Source organism: Lepisosteus platostomus, chromosome 25 (genome assembly GCF_059453375.1).
Source record: "Lepisosteus platostomus isolate fLepPlt1 chromosome 25, fLepPlt1.hap1, whole genome shotgun sequence".
NCBI lineage: Eukaryota > Metazoa > Chordata > Actinopteri > Semionotiformes > Lepisosteidae > Lepisosteus > Lepisosteus platostomus.
The window spans coordinates 16,653,919-16,673,158 of record NC_142635.1 but is presented as its reverse complement, the minus strand read 5'-3'; the positions used below and the strand labels follow the sequence as shown (position 1 = coordinate 16,673,158).

General features: G+C 54.6%; 1 protein-coding gene across 1 annotated transcript; it reads left to right on the top strand.

Moving 5' to 3' along the window:
• The first annotated feature begins 25 nt into the window (after positions 1 to 25).
• nfrkb (nuclear factor related to kappaB binding protein) lies at positions 26 to 16,127 on the top strand. Its single transcript, XM_088620239.1, has 26 exons — positions 26 to 144; positions 1,197 to 1,350; positions 2,079 to 2,280; positions 3,243 to 3,370; positions 3,824 to 3,998; positions 4,099 to 4,203; positions 4,685 to 4,758; positions 4,876 to 4,960; positions 5,127 to 5,328; positions 5,842 to 5,953; positions 6,394 to 6,520; positions 7,306 to 7,383; positions 7,522 to 7,601; positions 8,133 to 8,179; positions 8,287 to 8,347; positions 8,476 to 8,650; positions 8,893 to 8,999; positions 9,307 to 9,430; positions 9,930 to 10,009; positions 10,757 to 10,977; positions 11,240 to 11,513; positions 13,275 to 13,490; positions 13,680 to 14,456; positions 14,787 to 14,887; positions 15,412 to 15,547; positions 15,856 to 16,127. The coding sequence occupies exons 2-26, from the start codon at positions 1,225 to 1,227 to the stop codon at positions 15,979 to 15,981; spliced, it is 3,939 nt and encodes a 1,312-aa protein (XP_088476365.1). The 5' UTR covers positions 26 to 144; positions 1,197 to 1,224; the 3' UTR covers positions 15,982 to 16,127.
• Positions 16,128 to 19,240: the final 3,113 nt, after the last annotated feature.

The following is a 19,240-nucleotide window of genomic DNA, read 5'->3' as shown; positions in this document are numbered from 1 at the left end:
GGCCTGTACATCAGGTCGGACTGAAAATACAAAGTGTTTTCATCCGGGGGACAAAGTTTGCTGACGGAACGGAAGTCCGTCTCTGTTTTCGTTCCGGCTCTCCTTGGTGTGTCTGTTTTTGTGTTTTCATTTCCAAGACAAAAGGTAATCAAAGCAAACTTTACTTATTTTTTTCGTATTTAACGTGATTTACATGTGTATTAGTTATGTGTGAAAACATCTGGGGTAGGAGGGTGATTGTGTCAGGGAGATAATGATATTTGAAAAAGGTAACGAGGGCAGACTGGAAAAGCACAGTTGACAAACTGGCTCATACGGACCTTCAAATACAGAAATAAAGTAATGACTACACCGGATTATTAAAATACGAAATGCAAATATTAATTGTGGTTCCAGTGCTGTTTGCTTAGAAATAACTGTATTGTCACAATCGTAACGTAGTGGAATATATTCATTTTTTCGCTTTATGATATCATTAGCAGTGTTGATGCTGTTGTGGTACTGTTTACCCAGCTGGATTTGAGTATTTTTAAGGTAACATGTACTCTGAATTTAATACTAAAATGAATCCTACACATTTGTGGTTCTAAATGTACTCGGGTACATCGTAGTAACACCTGATTTAAGTCTCACATAATTAATAGTTGGTTTTAAACATTATTATTCTAACACGCGCACAAGCATCTATTTATGTGTAAATACAGGTTATAATACTGTGAGGACAGATAGCTCTTGTAGCAAAACGTTAAATTAATATAGATGATATTTCTTTATGTTGCGGTAGTCTTTTCCAAGCGTTTTAACTGAGGTACTTACCGAAGTGAACTCAAATGTATATTTGTAATATTGTTCTTTTATCTCATCCTGTCTTCTGTAGATTTATTGAATGGTAATGATGAGACTGGATTATTGTGCTGCTCTCTCGGTAGCGCAAGGGCTGTATTTAATTCATCCTCTTGGTTTAACTTCATTGAGCTCTTTCATCTGGATAAGAACCCAGATCACACGTGCATTTATATATGACACCCTGGCCTAGCTGAAAGGTGTGAACTGCAGGACTGCTGCTCAGGTGGTAGTGGTGCCCATTAATGGTGTACAGGAATAAATCGGTGTGAATCCAAATGCAGCTGGTTAATTGGATCGTTTTAACTAAGTGATCAAATGTGTCAGGGAGTGGCTGTGCTTGTGTCCGGTAGGCAGCGTGCTTCAGGCGGTGCCTGCAGAATGGACGCGCTGGATCACATGCTCACAGACCCGCTGGACTCGGGGCAGGGCGGCGATGGGCGCATCATGGAGGAGTGCATGCTGGGAAACACCCGCGTCAGTCTCCCAGAGGACCTGCTGGAGGACGTGAGTTTTCCAGGAAGGGAGGATAACGGGGGAAAATGGATGGAGAGAGGGACGTCTCCCCAAGAATTCATAGTTACACAGAGAAAAGTAGCAGCCGGAATCAAACCAGGGCTCATGGACGTGTAGAATGGAAAACTAAACTTGATTGAGTATCAGCAAATGACCGCTAAGAGGAGACTTAAGCTTTTATAACATAAATAGAATACACAAGGCTGACCATGTTTTGTCATTGTAGAATCAACTGATCTCACCAGTTGTGAGTATGTGGATGGTACTAGAAAATCCCTGATGAAAATGTGACGATGGGTGATGCTGTACTGTAACTGTAATCAACGCCCTGCAGTGAACACTCTAACCCTCCATCCCCGGTCTTCTGTCGTGCTCACATGCCTGCAACAGGGCTGCCGAGCTCTGCTCCCCTCTGGGGCAGTGTTCCAGCTGGCTCTGTCTCCTTCACGTCCAGTGTCCACGAGGATTACCTTGCCTCAGGTTGTCCCTCTTCGAAGTCCATATTCACCCTGCAGGCCTTCTGCCCAGCAGAGGCGGAACAGAAGAGCCCTGATCTGTTGGACTGTGTTTAGTTACGTCTTGAAGATTTCTACGAGCTTTAACTGACGACAGAAGGCAACTCACAGGTTTAACGTATAGGAGATAGTGGGGTGTGGGGTGGGGAGCGGGCCGCGGGGTGCCCTTACAGCCCGTGACCTGTTCCCGTTTCTGGTGTCCAGCCAGAGATCTTCTTCTCCGTCGTGAGCGACAGCACCTGGCACCACGTGCTGACGGACGCCCAGCGGCAGCGGCTGCGCCAGCTCCTGCCCCACTTCCCCGAGGACAGCGCCGCCCTGCAGGACGGCGTGCTCGCCGACCTCTTCGGCAACCAGAACTTCCGCTTCGGAAACCCCTTGCATCTCGCCCAGAAGCTCTTCCGAGGTGAGCCCCTCCCGGCCCGTACCACCCCCCGGAGTCTGAGGGCACGAGAAGGGTGGGCAGAGATATGCCTGTGAAATCGGAGAGGAAGTGGGATTAGAAGGGAGGGAGAGAGCTGAAGAGGGAAAGACTCCTTAAAAGACCTTCTAAGCGGGGCCTTTGCAGTGCAGGTTTGTGGGACAGATCTTCAGAAAGGGTCTTCAGAAAGGTCATCAGGTTTAATTTGTCAGCTATTCTAACAGGTGTGGGGCTGTGGCACCCTGGTACCCCTGGGACAGGAGATGCTAATGTTTGCTTATGTTTGCTAATGTAGTGTGGTGGACGTGCTGAAATTGCATTTAGAGCTGTGACATTTAGAGGATTAAATGGTTTCGGGTTGTTACACGGGACGCTGTGGTCATGATTGGTCTTGTGCACCACATACTGTAGCTCAGGTCTGACATTTCGAGAATTTTTCTTTAGGGTGGCGGGGGGCAGGCTACTCTAAAGACAAGCATACGGGGAAAATCCACCTGTCACTGAGATGGGAGAACTGACATTTCCACAGTCTTCATGGGCAAAACGCATCGTGGCAAAAATACAGAGATACCAGACAAGACAGCTACACATTCTTGATATCAGAGTCCACATGTTGGAAATGTTTTCATTTGAAAGAAGAGGAATATCCCAGTTGTATTCCATTTCAAAACAATAAGTACATTTCCCCCAGAGGAGATATATTTAGATGTTATTGCTGTTCCAGAGCTACGCAAAATAAAACAAAGGTTCCTGCAAAAAGACCTGTAAACGCTCTAGTTATAACGTTCCGTTACAAACTGTTTGCGCTGCACACCTGGAGTTGCAGCTTACAGCAGTGGAATAATCAGCGATCATACTCCTGCCCTCGGGGCGCGTCTCTCAGACGCGCGGGGTGGTCTGGGGGGGTCTGCGAACGCGCACTGACGCCCTCACCCTGTCCTACCCAGATGGCTACTTTAACCCGGAGGTGGTGAAGTACAGGCAGCTGGTGGCCAAGTCGCAGAGGAAGCGCTGCCTCTACTCCCAGCAGCAGCACTACCACCGGCTGCTCAAGCAGATCCTCGTCTCCAGGAAGGTACTGTTCTCCGTGCGGCTCTGCCTCGGTTACGGCCCACATGTACACACGTCATCCTTCATTTCACCAGCGCACAGGTCAGCGCACAGCCCAGCTTCACTCACGGTGGCGTGGATCCTTTGCACTGTCGGGCAGTTGAGAGGTGCAGTACCTTGTCCAGGGCTGCAACAGGAGCGTCCTGCCAGGGGCCCCTGTCCCTCGCTGCTGCCCGGCGGGAAAGGGAGAACAGCAGAGGCGTCCCTCGAGCCCTGCCCTGTCAGGCCCCTCAGTAGAAGCTGGTGAGGAGCCAGACCTCACTGCAGGCTGGCAGGCTCTCCCGGCTCTCCCATATCTGGAGATGCGAGTCGGGGTCCCAGCTTCCTTCCCCTCAGCCTGTTTCTCCGTCGGGGCGCTGTCGGAGAGCTCGCCCTTCCCTGACGGCGCGCGTGTTTGTTGTTTCTGCGCCGGGCTCAGGAGCTGCTGGACCGGGCCCGGCGCGGCGGTCCGGACCTGGTCCTGAAGCGGCGGCGGCCGTCGCCCTCGGCGCGCGGCGAGGAGAGGGAGCGGCGGGCCCGCAGGCGGGTGCTGCGCATCCTGCGGGAGGTGAAGAGCGAGTGCGGAGACGGCGGCGTGTCCTCGGAGGACGACGGTGAGCCCCGCCCCCGCGCTGCGGCCGCCACACGCGCCGGGGCCCGCCGACCCGAGCTTCACTCCCCTCTGTCCCTCTGTCCCTCTGTCCGTCTGCGCAGACCTGGGCTCGTGGCTGCCGGCCTCCCTGCTGCCGCCCTCTCCCAGCCAGCCCGTGGCCCTCAGGGTGCTGCCCAGCCTCTTCACGCAGGACATGAAGACCGCAGGTCAGAGCTGCTCTCGGGCCCCCTCTCCGTCCGTCTGCTCGCGCTGTCCCGTCTCTGGTGTCCTGTCCTGGTCACGCCTCCGCGGCGGGAGATCTTTGTCTTCTTTGCTTGCCATTTTTTCCTCGGGCACGCGCAGGACGCCTTGAAGGGGCTGTAAGTGCAGGTGCGCCGCTCCGCGCCGGAGTTCCACTCTCGGGAAATGGTGTTCAGCGTTGTTGTAGGCGCTGGTGCTCTCCATGTGACCGGGGCCACAGACGAGTTACGGGAATTCAGCACGGCCTGTCTTGTGGGTTGTCTTACAAGACACTTGGCACAGCGCTGCTGAAGCAGCAATCCACCGCAAGCTCACTACACACATACAGGCAGGAATCTCTGAGGTGGAAGTGCAGAGCCCTTGAGTAACTCTGTTTTGGTATCTTATCCGGTGATACATTTCCGCGTGTGGAGGCCTGGATGGGCGGTGTGTCGTTTGTCTCCCCAGACAAGCCCGAGCTGACGGAGAAGGACCTGCGGGCCATGCTGAGGCGGCACCGAGAGAAGAGGAGGCACCAGCCTGTGAGTCGTGCAAGGCCTGCCGCCACGCTGGCTCACAGTCACACACACACACACACACCTGAAACAGGTGGCTCGCGCACACCTGGTCCAGAGCCTCTGTTCTTTGTTTCTGTGCAGGATCGCCCGGACCTGCTGACCTCGGACCTCAGTCTAAGTGACATTGTGTCACGAGTCAGTGCGGGCCGGAAGGGCTCGATCATGGGTGAGTGTGCTCTCCCCCGTTCCGGGTCCTGGAGCCTGAGACTTCAGGTTTTAATTCTAGTAGAATCGTTTTTTTTCTTTTCTTCTACGCCTTCATAATTTTTTTATTAAAAAAATGCGTACTTTTTAAGGTGGTCTCCTAACGTTAAACCTCGTGCTTTCTGCAGCTCTGGTCGACCTCGGGGTGCCCAAGAAGAAGGCGAGGGAGGAGAAGAGGAAGAAGAAGATGAGGCCGGTCAAGATGGAGCCGGAGGACCCATGTGATGTCCTGGGGCCCCCCGACGCCCCCCCAGCGGCTGCTGCGGCGGCCACCGTGGCCGTCGTCTCCCCGGAGCCCCCCGCTGCCCCCCTGGCTGGCGTGAAGGAGGAGTGAGTGCCGGGACTCCGCCGTGTCCCCCCCTCCCTGGCCCTGCTCTCTCTCGGCTCGCCTCCGCTGGCTTGCTCCTCCGCGAGTCCGTCTCTCCCTGCCTGTGATTCCTGCTCTCCTGCTAACCTTTAAGAGGACGTCTGAAAATGAGGGGAAAATGGTGCCTACTCAACCTGCACTGAGCCGCTCTGTATGAAACAGTGCTGCCGTGCTTGTCCCAGGGGTCACTCGTGCACCTGTCCCGTACCGGACTTCCCCTGCGGATGTTTCCGTGTCCTCACGCCGACAGTGAGCGCTCTGTAAAACAGGGCTCATCCTCTGGCTCACACTGAGCCTGAGGGCTGGCGAGCTTCCTTCCCATGTTTCATCATGACCTCTCTCCCTTGAGATGATTAAAGATCCCTGTGCTGATCACCCATGAAGCCGCTCACTGATATAATATAATATATATAAAACGAATATAATTTTGTCTCCAAGCCTGTTGTCCCAGATCATGACCTGGTCTTCCTCCGCAGGCCGGTGGAGGAGGTGCACAGCAGCCCGGCGCAGGTGGAGGAGATCACCGCCTGCTTCTTCACCCTGCTGGAGGACATCCTGCGCCTGGAGGGGCAGGCCAGCGTCGCCACGGTAGGATCGCCGCTGGAGAGCGCCCTGTTGCTCTCGTGCCCACCCTGCGGTGCCAAGAGACTGACTGTACCGAGAGACTGACTCTACTGAGAGACTGTACTGAGGTTCAGCACTGAGAGACTGACTGTACTGAGAGACTGTACTGTACAGAAGTACTGTACTGGGAGACTGAGAGACTGTACTGTATTGAGAGACTGACTGTACTGGGAGACTGACTGTACTGAAGTACTGTACTGGGAGACTGACTGTACTGGGAGACTGATTGTACTGGGAGACTGACTGTACTGAAGTACTGTACTGGGAGACTGACTGTACTGAGGTACTGTACTGAGAGACTGTACTGTACTGGGAGACTGACTGTACTGAAGTACTGTACTGGGAGACTGACTGTACTGAGGTACAGCACAGAGTGACTGGTGGTCTCTGGTTCCCTCTTGCAGCTGGAGGAGAGGGTGCAACAGTGGCAGGCCTCCCCTGCCAGCACCCTCAATCCGTGGTTCTCCGGTGCCCCCTGCTGGTCTGACCTGGTGTTGCCTGCGCTGCACTTCTTGGCAGGAGAGAGCAAGGGTGAGTCTGCCTGTGTCACAGTGCGCAGACGGTTTCATCTGGAGCGACTCCTTGAACAGCACGCGCCTGTGTAGCCTCCCTCTTGTAAAACAGTGTACTTTTTGAGGACCATTTTTAGATGAAGTGAAAGCAGTGTGCAGACATGGGGTGGCGGACTGCTTGCAGAAGGGTGTGAGCTGATGTGAGTGGTTGGAATGAGCAGATGGATTCACACACCAGGATTGCCCATCGCAGTCCAGCGTGTACCAGTGAGCCACCGTAGTCCTTTCGTGCAGTTAGCGATGTCCAAACGGAAACATCATTATCATTTCACAAGAATGGAGTGCATATGCAAAAAAAAACATCCTTACCAGGAGAGCAGAAACTTTATAAAAATATCATCCTGTGAACGTTTTCATTTGTTATTTCTGTATCAAATAAGATGTGGTTCATTTAAAGGAGGCCATCTTTTTCAGAGGCATATTATTCAGGAAACTTGCCCGCCCTGAAAGACACGCAGACACGTAAATTCCGAGAAAAAATCATACTCCCCATTATTGGAGATTCACACATGGGAATCGGGTGTGGACCAGTCCTCTCTCTAAAAGGAATTCTAATGTCTAAAACTGGTTATTATTCAGTCTGCTCTGCTCCCACGCTGACCTGTCTCTTTGTGTTGTACAGTATGTGGGATATGTGGGATGTGGCAGTCATCAGCAGGGAGTGGATGATAATGAGAGGGAGAGGCGGACCCAGGGACACGGACAAGTGTCGCACTCATGAAGCTCCTCTGTGTCTCTCCTCAGCTGGCGTGCTGTGTCTACCGGCCGGGTTCTCTCCTTCAGTGGAATTCCAAGAGCGCTCTCAGCACTGGAAGTGGATCAGTAAGACTTCCTCTTGTCTGGCGCCTGCAAACAGCAATATACCTGTGCATGTTTGACGTGTAGAGTTTATTTCCAGTGAAATGTTAGTGGGATTCTCCAGCTGTTGCATAGGTCTGGTATTTTGCTCTTCTCTCTCAGGCCCCAGTCAGGACTGCGAGAAGGACCTGAATGCCCTCTGTCAGCTGTGGCTGGAGACAAAGGACCAGGTGGTCATCAAGGTACGTGGTGAGACGGACCTCCCTGAACTGCACCCCCTGGCTACCTGGCCCACACCTGAGTGCGCTCGTCCCAGTTGAACCTTCAGGCCTCTGCCAGGGTCTTCAGGGTAACGGGCTTGTGTGCGAGAACAGGGTCATTATTGGAGTTCAGGGCTTTTACTTGGTTAATGGGAGGAGTTTTAATTATGAGCTCATGGCTGGTAGCTGCTGACCAGGCATATTCTTTTGGAGCAATTATTTGCTGTGCACTGGGAGTATCAGTTTTGGAGTCTGTATAAACTGCAGAAGAGTTCTATTATTGTTATAAATGGGGTTTATTAGGAGGCCATGATGGGTAAAGGCCAGGGGGAGATTTGGCCAGGACATTGGGGTAACACCCCTACTCTTCTCGAGAGACACCCCGGGATTGTTAATGACCTCAGAGAGTCAGGACCTCGGTTTTACGTCTCATCTGAAGGACGGCGCCGTTTTACAGTATAGTGCCCCCGTCGCTTCGGTTCTGATTTTGTCGGATCTTCCTTTCTGTTGAAGCCGGAGAGCGAGGAGCCGGCAGAGATGACCCCACCCACGCCGAGAGTGTGAGTCTGCCCCGTCCTTCCTCCCTTTCCTCCCTCCCTCTGCGCCGCCTGCCCCTCTCCTGCTCCTGTCTTCCCGTGGGCTGAGTTTCCCTGTCCGGTCTCCGCAGGTGGACGGACTACGTGGTGAGGCCCAGCACGGGCGAGGAGAGGCAGGTGTTCCAGGAGCAGGTGAGCAGGGGCCCGTCCGTGAGCGAGGGCGTGAGGTCAGGGGGCGAGGTGGGGCAGCGGGCAGGGCTGTAGCTGCCCCCGGGCTGTGGCGGGAGCTCAGTCTGGGCCTGTGTCTCCCCCCCCCCCAGGAGCAGCAGCGCTACGACCAGCCGCACAGGGCCTTCACCTTCCGGATGCACGGGTTCGAGTCCGTGGTGGGGCCGGTGAAGGGGGTGTTCGACAAGGAGACGTCCCTCAACAAGGCGCGGGAGCATTCCCTGCTGCGCTCCGACCGGCCGGCCTACGTCACCATCCTCTCCCTCGGTAAGATGGGGGTCGGGGGGGTCAGGGGGAGGTCATCAGCGGAACGATGCCCGTGAGGAGTAGGAGTTTTGTTCTCGTGCGCTACAGGAAGTGATATAAACCTTCCACGTGCCGGTCTGTCTAGGCTGTTTATTTCTGTTTTGAATTAAATCACTTGGTCTAAGCTGTGCGGCAGCGCTGACAGCGAGTGGGAGTTGTCACGTTCAGGGTGTGTGACAGAGAGGTTCTCTCCACGACCCCAGTGCGCGACGCCGCAGCCCGGCTGCCCAACGGCGAGGGGACACGAGCCGAGATCTGTGAGCTGCTCAAGGACTCCCAGTTCCTCGCCCCCGATGTCACCAGCGCCCAGGTACGTCCCGCGGATCCACGGGCAGGTCAGTGTGAGTCGGCTAGACGCCAGTCTGCTGACACGCCGGCACGCCTCCTGGGAGGGATTCGCCGACACGCCGAGGTTGTGACTGACCGGCGGGAAGACATGCAGGGAAAGTCAGTCAGCGTGTGCCAATAGATCTGTCGGCGCACACGTCCTGTAACACTCAGTGAGTGAGCTAGATCTGTAAACTGGTGTGTGTTTTGGGTCAGACAGTTTGTGTGCGTTGAATCGCTTAGATCAGCATGTGTGTGCCGGTCTAACAGGCCCTCATGCTCATGTGCAGGTGAACACAGTGGTGAGCGGGGCTCTGGATCGACTGCACTACGAGAAGGACCCCTGTGTGAAGTACGACATTGGACGCAAGCTGTGGATCTACCTGCACCGAGACCGCAGCCAGGAGGAGTTCGGTCAGTAGAGAGTGTCTCGCCTAATACACTAATTCACATACAGCAGAGCTCACTGCACACTTATAGACTCACAGCACACTAATACACACACAGCACAGCTCACAGCAGAGCTCACAGCACACTAATTTACACACAGCAGAGCTCACTGCACACTAATACACTCACAGCAGAGCTCACAGCACACTAATTCACACGCAGCAGAGCTCACTGCACACATCTGCAGTTTTCTTTGAAATAGACAGTGCTCTTTTCTATATGGAAGGAAGTTCAGTGTCTTCCAGATACCAAAAACAAAGTCTCAAAATCCAGGCTTTAAAAAGAGCTGTGTGAGACAAAGATGTGGTAAAGAAACAGTCTGGGCCTCCGGATGACGTCAGCGGTGAGGGGTGTCCATCTCGGCCTGCCCTGGGTGCTCGTCTGGGATGCCGGGCTGTCCCGGAGTGCTTCCCAGGGTGGTGACAGCTGATGGCGTCTTTGACCCCTGTGTCTTTCCCCCCAGAGCGGATCCATCAGGCCCAGGCGGCAGCGGCGAAGGCCAAGAAGGCTCTGCAGCAGAAGCCTAAACCAGCACCCAAGCTCGTGAGTGACGGCCTGTGTATCCACAGCACAGGAGAGGGCAGTGTAGGCCACACCGTGCAGTGGTACTGTGCTTTCAGTTCATTGCACTGTGTAGTCGGAAAGTGAACTTAATTAACTGCCTAATTATATAGTTCAGTTGAATGTACTGGACTACAGTTCAGTATGGTAAGATATCATTCGGCAGTATTGTCCATTATAGTACTGGACAGCTTACTAGAAAACACAGTAGTTTGCAATTAATTGCAGGAGGGTCTGGACTTGTGTGAAGGTTTGGTGCCTCGAATAGCCAAATCCCCATATAACCAAGTCCACCCCTTTACCGTATGGCCAAAACAGACACAAGCATTCCTCCCTTGTGTGATGATTAAAGTGCTAATGCGCTGGCTTTATGTTAATGAAAATGAAGTTGATCAACTAAAACAACAGTAATCACAGACTTGTAGAGACTCGCTCACACTAGACTGCTCTCACGATCCTCGTCTGATGCGCCGCTAATTTGAAAGAGCCTGTCGGACAGACTGAGGAGCCAATAAGCGAATTCTCGAATGTTAAATTCGTAGATGTCGAGACCCTGCTGCATTACAGAGCCATGTTAAGTGAAAGAATGAGGTATTGTTTGGTGCGTAAAAAGGCAGGATGCCAGCCCGCGTACAGCAGAGTGAGGGATTGTGTGCTGTGCTCCTTGAATCCTGACGGTGGTGAGGGGCGATGGGCGTGCCAGCGAGCGAGATGTGTGCTGTGTTCCAGAAAGCGAGCGCTAAGGAGGCAGGATTGAAGACCCCCGGAGCGGGAGAGCCCGGCCAGATCCTCGGCTTGGAGCCTGCAGCTGTGCCTGCGACCTCCCTGCCCCCGACACCTACCACTCCCAGCCCAGTCCTCCCGGGCACCCCCAGATCGCCCTCGCTGCCCTCCTCCAGCACCCCCACGAAGTCTGGGGCCGGCCCGGACACGGTCAAACCCAGCCCAAGGTCGGCTTTCGTTCCTGCTTGCATTTTCATTCCGTTTTTTTTTTCCCGGTGCTTATCCAGCTGTAGAGAGCTCGCTGTGAAAAAGAGCCCTTGCTGTGTTTCTTTTCTTCTCCTTTCGGCTGGAATAAACCTGTACTTGTTCCTCTGCAGCCCAGGTGTGCCGACGCAGCCGCCTGCTCAAGTTCAATAACACACGACTTAAAAAAAACAATGCAGATCACTGCACAGCTGACGGTCGCCTGTCCCCGTCTCCCTCCTGCAGCGTCCTCCTGGTGTCCCCGCCCTCCATGCCCCAGCTGGGCACCCTCCTGTCGGCCAGCCAGCCGGCCTCGCAGGGCCCCCAGCCCCCCGCCCCGCCGCCAGCCGCTCGGGTGGTGGCCCACGCCGGTGCGGGCGCCCTGCCCCAGGTGCGCGTGGTCACCGCTCAGCCTGGCCTGCCCGGCTCCCCCGGGGCCCAGCAGGCGGCGCTGGTGCACCCAGCACAGCACCCACTCCGGCTGCCCGTCTCGGTGGCGCACACCAAGGGTCTCGCCCAGGTGAGTGCCCGCCGTGCGGCGGGTTTCTCTTTTACCGTCTGCGAGGGAGAGTCCAGCAGCTTCCCGGAGCGGGTGGGCAGTGTGGGCAGTGTGGGCAGTGTGGGCAGTGTGGGCAGCTGGCGCGCGCCTCGTGAGGCGTCTGCAAACGGAAGTGTTTCCCGCTGCAGCTGGGGAGGAGTTTGAAATGCGCCTGTGGTGAGGGCTTCATGTCCACACGTCTGTGTTACTATCAAAGACAAGCCAGGGAGTCGACTAGTATGTCGTGTATTTTGCTCACTTTATACATTGCTGCCCAGCTCCGTTTGTTTAGTTCTGTGTCGTTTCACACGCATGTGTCGCGTGCTTTAAGAAAGCCCTTTGATGCGCTCTTTAGGTTGCTGTTTTGAAAGAGGCAAAATTTGCTTTTGGCAGATCTGTGAAAGGAAAGGGATGGGAGTGGGGGTGACGATTTCTTGCCACGGTATCCTTGTATAGTCGAAGCTGGTCTTGTTTTAACCAGCCACAAGGGCTTTACTAGCTCAGTTTTTGTTAGACTCCCTCGTGTCTGAAGTAGAAAAAAATCTGTGAAAGAGTAAGTTTGAATCAGGCGGTTAAATTGGGTAAACAAGGGCTGGGTTTGGCTTGGTTCACAAATGTATTCACATGAGGACATTTACTGATGGATCATTTTGTTGATGACATACTCCAGTCATGCCCTTATGTTATGTCTTTAATCCGTTATCTTCATCTTTAAATAAGATGAATAAATAAATGAAGGAATTTACAACTAATTACATTTTTAGGTCTAAAATAGATGAGAAAGCAGATCAGTCTAGGCAGGGCTTCTAAGATTTCTCTCAACACTGTAAAAAATCTTCTCAGTATCAATATCCACCCATCCATTTTCAACCGATTTATCCCATTCATGATCAGAGGGGCCTATCCCAGAGCCTGGCACAAGTCAGAATAGACCCTGGACCGGACAGTCCATCGCAGGGCACACACAGACACAGACACAGACACACACTCACACCAGGGTCAGGTCTTCCACAAGGCAATTGACCGACCAGTACAGCTTTGGACTTGGGAGGAAACCCAGGTGAATACCGTGAGAACATGCAAACTCCACCAAGAGAGCACTCCAGGAGCTGAACCCAGGGCCCCAGCGCTGCGGACCACTGCGTCACTGTGCCGCCCATTCATAGAAGCAGTGTGTATCTCTGCATGTTTGTTTCTAGCCTTGACGTTGCCCGTTGTTATGTCTGTTGAAAGGAGCACCATTCTCTTTCCAGGTTAAACCAGGAAGAGGTGTCAATAACAGAACAGGTTGACATGGTTTCACCACCATCGTATCACAGGTGTCAAATCTCAGTCACACCGCTGTGTCCGTTTCACCTTATTTGTTATTCAAACTAAGGGTTGCCGGATGACACTATCAGAACCTGCTGAACTTGCCTTTCATTCCCGCAGTTCCTCAAAAGCCTTGTTTTGAGTTTAAGAGTTGTGTTTTTGTTCTTGTATGGTTGGGTTATTGTTTTTGGGTTTGTTTTTTTATTGTTCACTGGTTTAACCGATTCTTCCCATAGAATTTCCCAGTCTGTCAAGTGTTTTCCCGATAAAACCGATGCATACATGGAATTTTATCATGGAATCTAAACCATTTTATAATGTAAACCCCCAAAATGTGAAGGCCCCTCATAATCTGTTGCCTTTTTTCTCCATCCCTCTTCCCCCCTCACTTATTCTGCCCCTGTCTCCCTGGTGCCCCCCCTCCGGGAGCAGACCGTGGTGACGGTGCCCCTCAGGACGCAGTCTGGCAGCAGTCCAGTGCAGGTGCAGGCGTCCCGCGGCCAGGCTGGCCTCACCGTCGCTGGACTGGCTTCTGCCGTCACAGTGGCCAAGCCTCCGGCGGGGGGTCCCCCGGGGAGCCCTGCTGCCTCAGCCCCCGCGGCCACCACGCTGCTGCAGAGCGTCACCGGGCAGAACATCATCAAGCAGGTGGGCAGCGGCGCGTCGCTCCCCCGCGGGGTCGTGCCGTCGTTTAGTCGGCGTCGCTTTGCGTTGCTGCGCCCGTCCTGACGACTCGGAGCGAGTGGAATCTGCTGCTTGGCTCTGCAGGGGGAGCTCTTCCTCTGAAGCACTCTTCCTGTCTGTCCCCCCTCCCCGTCTCTCTGCCGCGGCTCACAGGTGGCGATCACAGGGCAGCTGGGCATGAAGTCCCAGCCCGGCGCCGGCATCCCGCTGACGGCCACCAACCTGCGCATCCAGGGCAAGGACGTGCTGCGGCTGCCCCCCTCCTCCATCACCACGGACGCCAAGGGCCAGACGGTGCTGCGCATCACGCCGGACATGATGGCCACCCTCACCAAGTCCCCCATGGCCACCGTCAAGCTCACGCCCGACGTGCTGAACGCGGCCGCGGCCGGGGGCAAGAGCATCTCTGCCACGCTGCACGTCACGCCCTCGCCTGCCTCCTCCTCCACCTCCTCCTCCTCCGCAGACTCGCCAGCCATCAAGACCTGCAGCGCCCCCACCATGGCCGCGGGCGGCGCCACCACCCTGGTGAAAATGCACCCGGAGATCAAAGCTGCCGGAGACACGGCCATCCGGCTGATGCCCGCGCTGGCCGTCAGCATGGCGGAGCAGAAGGCCAAGAGCCTGTCGGCCATCTCCTCCTCGGACTCCAAGCCGGCCGCCACCATCCGCATCATGCCCGGCCTGGGCGTCATCCCGCAGAAGCCCGGCCAGGCCATCGCCGTCGCCACCTCCGCCGCCGGCGCCAAGCCCACACCGGCCGTCTCCTCGGGCGCCGCCACCGTCACCATCGCCACCGGGGGCGTGGCGGGGGCCAAGGGGGTGACCGTGGGCTCGGCCGTGACGGGCGCGCCCCTGTCCCTGGGCACGGGGACGGCCACTGTCCGCCAGGTGCCCGTCAGCGCCACCGTGGTGTCCAGCACGCAGCCGGTAAGACCCTCCCCGGTGAGAGTACGGCTCTCCCTGCTGTTCGCCCTGGGGCGGCTCCACGCTGCCACTTCCTTCAGCAGGTGAATCGGTGTCTGTCTCCAGGCCAGGTCGAGCTGCGCCTCGGGGGCGCAGAGCCTGGGGAGAGGGGTGAGGGGAGGCCTTACTGATGTCTGATTTTAAGATGACCTCACTTTTAACGGGATCCTAACGTCCGCCTTCGTTTAATTGCCTCCCCTCCGTGTCACTGAGCAGTGTTGCAGAGCCACCCCATGGGCTCCTGAAGGCTGCTCACCAAGGTGTTCCATGACTTTCCGTCTCTCCGTCTCTCAGGGGAAGCTGCCGGCTCGCATCACCGTCCCGCTGTCCGTCCTGAGTCAGCCGCGCAAGAGCATGGTGACCGCGCCCATCCTGAAGGGGAGCATCGGCACCAAGTCAGTCCCGCGCCGCCGCCGGGGCCCGCTCGGTGCCCCTCCTCACAGCCCGGCGTGCCCTCTGCCTGTCATCTCGGCCTCCTGGCCATCCCGGGCTGCGCCGTCGAAGCCTCTGGGCGTCGGGCCTGCTGCCTGGCTGCCAGGGTCTGGGTGGAGCAGAGAGCTCGAGAGAGCCCACATGCCCACTCTGCGCCTGGACAGCTCCAGGCTAGGCTGTTGTAGAGCTGTCACAGTAGATCTGGTCAGCAGGCCTGAGGCGTGAAGAGGGAGAGTAAGGGCGCGGGCACAGGAGTCGCATCAGTTCCAGTAAAAGCGCGGGTGTCCAGTCACTATGTATGGCGGTATGGCGCCACTGAACACGGGACAGGGGCTTTCTTGCTTTGCATTCATGGCCGTCCTCCTCGTGTCTGTAAATCCAGCTATTAGTGTGCGCGCTGTACCGATGCGTCTGAAGGATTCTGGGGGGGGGGGTGTCTGTCCATGTGTGTCCCTCTCGCCGCTGACGGCCGTCCTGTTGTCCGCAGCATCAGCGGCCTGGGCCGGAACATCATCCTGACCACCATGCCCGCGGGGACCAAGCTGATCGCGGGGAACAAGCCCGTCAGCTTCGTCACGGCGCAGCAGCTCCAGCAGCTGCAGCAGCAGGGCCAGGCCGCCCAGGTCAGCCCCCGAGCCGCCGCTTGTTCCTCATGCTGCAGTGGGGCATCGTGGGGCAGCGCCACAGGGGAGACGCCTCACTGCTCGGCGCGACGAGTAGGAACGAGCTGTCTGGAGAGTCGTCTCGTTTGCCTCGACCCTCTGATGTCATGTTGACCGGCTCTGCTAGACGTTTTGTTCAGTAATGTAGTGGACTGTTCGTTTTACATGTCCCGTTCGGTGCTCATGTCGGAGTACGGTCCCTCTGGGTCTCGGTCCGTCAGCCTCAGGCCCGGCTCAGCCCGTGCTCTTTGCTTGCTCTCTCCCGTCAGGTCCGGATCCAGACGGTGCCGGCCCAGCAGCTGCAGCAGCGCACCGCCGCCGGCTCGCCCAAGCCCGTCTCCACCGTCGTGGTGACATCCGCCCCCTCCCCGAAGCCGACGCCCGACCCCCAGTGACCCCGGCCGGCCTCCCCAGGCAGGGCCCGAGCGGAGTCCAGGTTCCGACTCGCATGGAGCAGCTGCTTCTCTGTTTCCTCCGAAGCGCAGGAAAGAAAGACCCTCTCCTCCGGATCTGTGTCCTCCCCAGCCTGGACAGTGCGATGATGTTCCTGGGACTCTGTCGATTCGCCGTGCCAGGGGCCTGCTCCATTTCACGAGGAAGCCGTCAGCCTGAACTAGCAGCTTGAACTAGGGAGTGCCGAGTAGCCAAGCCCTTGGGACGTGTGAACTTGTTTAGTTTTCTCTCTGGTTTCAGTCGTGAGAACCACGTTTTGAAGAGCAGCTTAAGAGAATCGGGATCGACAAGGCTCGTGTTTTAGCTTATTTAGATGTTGCAGTTGTGCAAAACCGGGTTGACGCAGGGGGAAAGCGTCTGCAGGGGTGATTGCAAGCCATTCGTTCAGCTCACACAGGAGCCTGCGGCTTGAAAGTCCTGAAATGGACCAAAATGCTGTGCAATGGGAGACCTATTTGTAGATCCTTTTGCATTATCCTGTGAGTTGATTACTCCTCATTTAGCAACTGAACACAAGGATTTTTGTATCACAAAGATGCAAAAACTTTTTTTTAACCTAAGACTCATCTCAAATTGTTTCTTTGCAAGCATGTAGGTAGCTGCCTCATTTTTTTCCTGTTTGTGTTGTTTTTTGAAAGTTTATGAACAGAAAGTAAATTGGTTCTCTGTCTTTTTTCTGTCCATTTTTTTTTTACTACAGCTTCCGTGTCCAGGGATGGAAAATGTGCCGTTTCCTCCCTGGTGTGCTGAGCTAGAGAGGGCTTTGTGACTGTTTGCTTGTGTTTCGACAGCTGATTTTCAGTTGTGCATGTTTCTGTGTGGGAAGAGTGGCGTCCTGGCTGGATGTTGTTGGGTCCTCGCCCAAAGGCTTTGTGTTGAACAGACTGTGCCGATGGGCATCGCCTGTTGCTATTGCAGTAAAGAATGTACCTGTAACTGTGCACCGCATTGCTCGCTGTGACATTAGAAGCATTGGCAAAATAAAATGAGCACTTGTGACATGTACGTGAGTTTGGTCCTAAAATGTTGGGTGTTTGTCAGGTTGTGTTAATTGGGCACCCCCCAGTTTCGGTATCGTCACTCTGCTTGTGGTTGATCTAACTGTACGTGATACTGCGTGAAGTCTCGCTGTAACAAAGTTACTTTCTAATACCTGACCTCCACATCTTAATGTCCTGCATGTGAGGAATACGAGTTCTGTCAGATTTCTGTGTGGTTCAGAATAAAGATAATTATGCACCGAGCCCACCTAGAAAGCAAATGGTTCTGCTGTATTGCAAAGACAACACAGTTGTTACTATGTATGGACTCTGCATCACAGTTATTGATCAGAGAAGATCAATATTGTTAGTGGTTAGTTAAGTATTGTACATATGCCTGATATCACATCAGAGTTAGGAGACGGACACTAGTGCCCAGAGCCTCACTGTCGGGACACATGATGGCTCTCTGCCCAGTGGCTAGTGTACCTCCTAGCTCTCCTCCTCTGTGCACGCAGGGATGCAGTCACAGCCCGTAATGTGTATGCAAATATATTAATATGTCACACCGCTTCTGTGATTCAGCATTGTTCTTGTAGTATAACTGACGTTTCCTGCAAAAGCAGAAGCAGTTCATTGGTTGTCTTCTTTTATTGGTGTAGTTTGTTTCAAGCAAAAGAACGGTCTTCCCTCAAATGGGAAAATAGAAGGACTTTATAGACATTTGGTGGACATACTCTTCACGAAACAGGAATTTCTGAATGTGCCTCAGTACTACAGTATTTTGTTATGTAATGAATCTCAGAGGTCATGCTCAAATGTCATAGAAACTGGAGGAATCTAGCCCACACCCGGATTGCTGTTAGATTCCTTCCACCTGGCTTTTGCAGTTTTATGATTGGTATTGTTTGCACAACCTATGTTTTTATGAGGCCTTTGAGAGCGATCTTTGATCTGGTTGTCATGTAGAGTCACACCTTAAATTTTTTGAAAGGGCTGAAAGGGTTGCATTTGACTGCAGGGGGTTTTGGTTAAATATCAACCGTGACGGCGGCTGTGCTGTGTGACCGAGGTTGCAGCTGTGCTTCCTGGTACAGACGGTACGGCGTGTTCTCGCGTCCTGCAGTGCACGTCCCCTTTCTGAGCCACCTCCGTTCCCCCAGACATGGGAGTCTGCAGGGAGAAGATGGCTCGGGCTCGGTGTTCAGTCTGTAGTGCTATGGTTTGTTTTTCGTGTCAGAATATCCTACCCTTTAGGGTGTGTCTGGATATCGGTCAATCTCATCCCGCAGCATGTCAGAGGAGGGGAGTTCCAGCATCACAAGGAACTAGCAGACATCCTGTAAAACCTGTAGCTGCTTACGATTTCATTTTTGTTGTCAGCCCGTCGCTTACGAGATGTTTTTGTGAGTGTGTAGCGTGGCTTGTACACATGGATTCATGCTGTTCTGTTCAGGCTGTCAGAGAGGGTCTCGTCGTAAAGAAGAGCAGTAGGGTGCAGACAGTGATACCCTGCTCACACCTACACTCACAGTAAGGGTTCTCTTTACTGCCTCAAGCGCTCTGGAGTCTACCCTTAACTGGCTCTTCCGTAGACTGAATGATAATTCAGTTTCATAATTAGAGTTTATGGATTAATGGAAATGTAAATATTTCATCTACTTTTTCTGTTACGTCGCCCTGTAATTCACAAATGCCAGCTCACTGGAGCTCAGCAGGTGTGAGCCTGGTCAGGGCCTCCTGGGACGCAGCTGTGTCGCGCTGTCAGAGCTGAGAGCAGGTACCCTGAGTGCTCGGCCCGGGTTACTCCACAGGTGTGTCTTCATGGGCATCACGACCCTGCCGACCTGGCTGGCCCGCCGCCTTCCCCAGAGCCCCGCGCCTCCGGAGCCCTGCTGGCGCTGCGCCCTGCAAGCGGCTGGCTGTGAGCCCCGACGGCACCCCTGCAGCTGGCCGGCCCCTCCCAGCCCACTTCCCACAGGTTAGAAATCATGAATCTCGAACTGCGGTTCCCAGGCCGTACTTTCATATCCTTCTGATTGCTGTGCTTCTCTGTGCCACGTGAAGGCAAACCTGTTCTCTTGTGAACGGCGCAGGCTGCCTAGTCAGTCTTGTACTCTGCGGAGAGGAGGAGCTCGGTGCCTCACTGACCACTGAGCACACTGCTGTGTCCCTCAGTAACGACAGGACGTGCCCCAGGCCTCGGTGTCTAAATTTCATT

Bases quoted from the DNA above. Each gene is read 5' to 3' on its own strand.
- nfrkb (XM_088620239.1), top strand. From the start codon at position 1,225: ATGGACGCGCTGGATCACATGCTCACAGACCCGCTGGACTCGGGGCAG. The intron at 3,371-3,823 runs GTACTGTTCTCC...CGCCGGGCTCAG, and splicing joins AGATCCTCGTCTCCAGGAAG to GAGCTGCTGGACCGGGCCCG. The intron at 4,759-4,875 runs GTGAGTCGTGCA...GTTTCTGTGCAG, and splicing joins AGAAGAGGAGGCACCAGCCT to GATCGCCCGGACCTGCTGAC.